The 3815-nt window shown below is 38.3% G+C and overlaps 1 protein-coding gene across 3 annotated transcripts in view; it reads left to right on the forward strand.

Annotated features, from left to right (window-relative positions):
• SAMD8 (sterile alpha motif domain containing 8) overlaps positions 1-3815 on the forward strand; it is a 56604-nt gene that overhangs the window by 46189 nt on the left and 6600 nt on the right. For all 3 annotated transcript variants that reach the window (XM_014592020.2, XM_006159552.3, XM_027776165.1), the window contains exons 3-4: positions 60-155; positions 2124-2241. In XM_014592020.2, coding sequence (XP_014447506.1) covers positions 60-155; positions 2124-2241 — 214 coding nt within the window. The remainder of the gene's footprint in view (positions 1-59; positions 156-2123; positions 2242-3815) is intronic.

Consider the following 3815-nt stretch of genomic DNA (forward strand, 5'->3'; position numbering starts at 1 on the left):
GTGGCATCATTTATGTGTATCTACTCTTTAGTTCAAAATTAATTTTTTTTCTGTTTCAGTGTTCCTAGAATCCCATGGGCCTTTGCCATGACAGAAGTATGTGGCATGATTCTGTGCTATATTTGGCTCCTGGTTCTTCTTCTTCACAAGCACAGGTATCTCATTTCTTCGACTCATAATGCAAGTGTTCTGACTTTTGTGTCAAGGTCATCAGACCTTGTGTCTCCTTTTGTAGTTTTCTTGTTAATTTCTTTCTGTGGGTTGTGTGATATTATAGTAAATGACAAATGAAAATATTTTGGGTTTGATCAACAAAAGTGCTTCTTGGTACTTTCACGAAGAAATATAAAGGAAAAATAGTTTAAATTTTAAAAAGAGGAGAAGTGGGGGAGCCTCTCTTCCCACTCCAGTGGGACACATTACTTGACCTTAAGTAAATAAAATAAGGCATGGTAAGGAAAAAATGTAAAGAACTGTAACATTTGTGGATACCTGCTGTCTTTTGTCTTTGGAACTCTGAAGAGGATTAAGGGCACTTTCTTGGATTTTTGATCCTTTCTCCTCACCAGGAAGTGCTTGAGGTAGACCACAGTGATGGGCTGTAGATCCTAAGCAGCAGTTATTTCAGGACTTTGAAGGTGAAAAGAGAGGTTGATTGCTATTCTTGTCACATTTTTAGGCTATATTGAGCCTCAGTCTTTCCTGTTTTGCCTTTTTTTAAAGCAGTATTTTTACTGCTTAAACCAGAGGAAGTTTTAAAACGTGTATCACTGCTACTTTCTGGTTAACTTTACAAGACTCCTTGAGTTTGGATTTATCCACTCTTTAATCAGGAAAGTTTACCTTTTAGGAACCTGGTTAGGTTTAGCAAAGCATAGGAGGCCAGTTAAATGCAAGTCCTGAGAAGTGTTTACTTAGACAAAGAAAGCATTTCTGCAAGTATGAGTCCTGTCCCACTTTCATTAGAATCACTGGGCTGTTATCCAGACGCCAGGTCCCAGTTGTGCCTCCCAAGGGTGTGCATGGACATTTGAAACACACCTACCCTGTGTGCTCAAGGCTTTTCCTGAGGGAGAGAGAAGCGTTTCGAAAATGTGTAAGCAGAGTCCTTGTCCTCAAAAATTTTAGTCTGTTTAAGACATTTAAAGAAATAGTACAACAGTACACATAATGTCACAGCATGGTTCATGGTTACCCAAATGGCCCTTACTCAGATTTTCTGTTTGATATATACTTAGTAGTTTTTAAAACTTAGTTTTTTATAGCTTAAGTTTAGGTTGGGAAAAGTTAGAATGGATGTTAGATAGCTATCATCATTAACCTGTTCATTTATTTATTAAGTTTATTTTATTAATGACAGAAAATGCATGCATACATAAAAGGTGTGTGTCTGTGGGTGGGGGGCTGTTACAGCCACCTTCTTGGTCTTGTCATGCCAAAATCCTCTTCCTGCTTATAAAGGATCTTGGCCGCTTGCAGACCCCAGCAGGTGTTCAGGTCAACTCGGGATCTGAACCTGTAGTTGGCCACATGACTTCCAGTACTGTAGTTCAGTATACCACCGCCTGTGTCACCGAGGCCGGGCCTCGTTAACTTACAGTGTAATTAATGAGCAACAATAACAGATCCCTAGAATCACTGGTGTTTATAGCTCTTATAAATACACAATTTGTGAGTAACTTAGGAGTAATATATCGAACTAACACTAACCTTAGTAGTCTTCTGTCTTGTATAGCTCTTACTTTCTCTTAGCCCTGTTTTTGTATCAATGAAACCCTCTTAGAATCTGATGTAGGTTTGCACTGTTTAGCCTGGCAGGCGCTAGCCACATGTGGCTGTTTACATTTAAATGAACTGAAATAAAATGTAAAATCCAGCTCATTATACTAGCCACAGGTCAAGAGCCACCTGCAGTTAGCTCCTTGGAAGTGTGCTGGGAGAGCATCTCATCTTTGCAGAGTTCATTAGACAGTGAAGCCTCAGATGGCCTCTAAGGTTTCCGCCCCATTCATAGTCTGAAAGTTGTTCTGTTGCTCTCCCTTTAAGTGAACATTTTATGCCTGGGATTGTTTGGCTTGTTCTCTTCTGATCTCCCCCCACCTCTTTGGATGCTCTGTTCATAGGTCAATACTTCTGCGAAGGCTCTGTAGTCTGATGGGCACTGTGTTCTTGCTTCGCTGCTTCACCATGTTTGTGACCTCCCTCTCCGTGCCAGGACAGCACCTGCAGTGTACCGGAAAGGTAGCCTGCTGCCTCTTTCTCGTTCTTGTTCTTGATGGGTGGATGGTGTAGTATGTGCATTAGGGCTAAGATTTACTTTTAGTATTAAAATGTGCTTTTTGGTATTTGCAGTATCTATAATAAACCTCTAGAAATAATTTGGTAAAAAGCCTAAGCTTGAATCACCTCCTTGTGTTTTTGTTTGTTTGTTTTGTTTTGTTTTTTTCCTATTCATTGATAGTAGTTCTATGCTGTGAAACAAAAAAAAATTTGGATTATTATTTTCCCTCCCACCATTGTCAGCACCTTTAGTTCCTTGTAGGACACACTCTGGTTCCTTTACTATCCTCATCACTCCTTTTAAGAAAAATATTGCCATTCGACCATATGCCATTTAAAATATAGTACTCAACACTCTAAACTTTACTCTTTCCGGTATGTACAAAATAATGGTGACTTTTTTTATTATGCTTTCCCTTTGTAGCTTGTTTTGGTATAGTATGTATCTTCTCTTCTGGTTAGAATGAGAAAGAAGTTACATATTGGATCCTCGTTTGAGTCATGACATGTTTTTTCTATGCAAAACTTTTCTGATGACCCAATAGATGTGAACAAAAAAAAGAGAAATTCATAACTTAAAAAAAAAAGACCTATCCTTTATATACAAAATTGACTATTGCAACTCATTAAATTTGCACCAGAGAATTTATTATCCTACTTTCCTAAGCCTCAGTGCTTTAGTTCTTTGTTCCCAAATATTCAAATGTATGTGTTAACACCTTTGTTGTTATTTTAATGTTTGTAAAACATTACTGTCATTTCCTGTGCTGCAGTATAAATAGCTGAAATGCCAACAGGGGAAGATCAAGCAGCCAAAGGAGATAAAGACCTAAAAATATATCTCTGAGCTGAAGGGTGACAAAACTTTCTCCAGGTATTAAGAATGTGTAGGTTGGGAAAAAAAAAAAAAGAATGCTTAGGTTGACCAGTAAGAAAGGGGACAAGGGTTATTATGATCTAATGTAAAGGAGATATTTTATTTTTAAGGAAAAAAGCTTTTTTTTAAAGGAAAAGTAATTTTTTCTAATTACAAAGTTATATGAGCATATTATAAATATTCAGAATATATAGAAATGTATAAATTTAAAAGAGCTCACATAATTTCCCTTTTTTAAAACTACCCCATAAATAATATAGTTACATAGTTACAGAGACCTTTTTTAAGAATTATTCTATTTGACTTTTTAAAAAATTCATTTATATATTTATTTATTCTAATCCAACCAGAAGGACAGAGAGAGAGAAAGAAAGAAGGAAAGTGACAAAGCAAGCCTCCAGGTCTAGGACCTGAACCACGGTCGGGCCATGTGGGAGCTCAGGAACCTTAGCCACCACACCACTTGCCGGCCCAGAGACAATTTTTAAACATGCTTGTAGCATGTAGTCAACTGCGGTTCGAGTCCCGGACCCAGTAACTTAAACTCACACTGGGGGCATGTGCATGCGTGCCCAGGATCCTGAGAGGAGAATGAAGGAGAAGGGATTGTGGTGTGGCCATCCCCCCCCGCACCCCTCCCGCTGCGACATGGGACATC

This window comes from Tupaia chinensis, unplaced genomic scaffold (assembly GCF_000334495.1).
Source record: "Tupaia chinensis unplaced genomic scaffold, TupChi_1.0 Scaffold000635_1, whole genome shotgun sequence".
In the NCBI taxonomy this organism is placed as follows: Eukaryota; Metazoa; Chordata; class Mammalia; order Scandentia; family Tupaiidae; genus Tupaia; species Tupaia belangeri.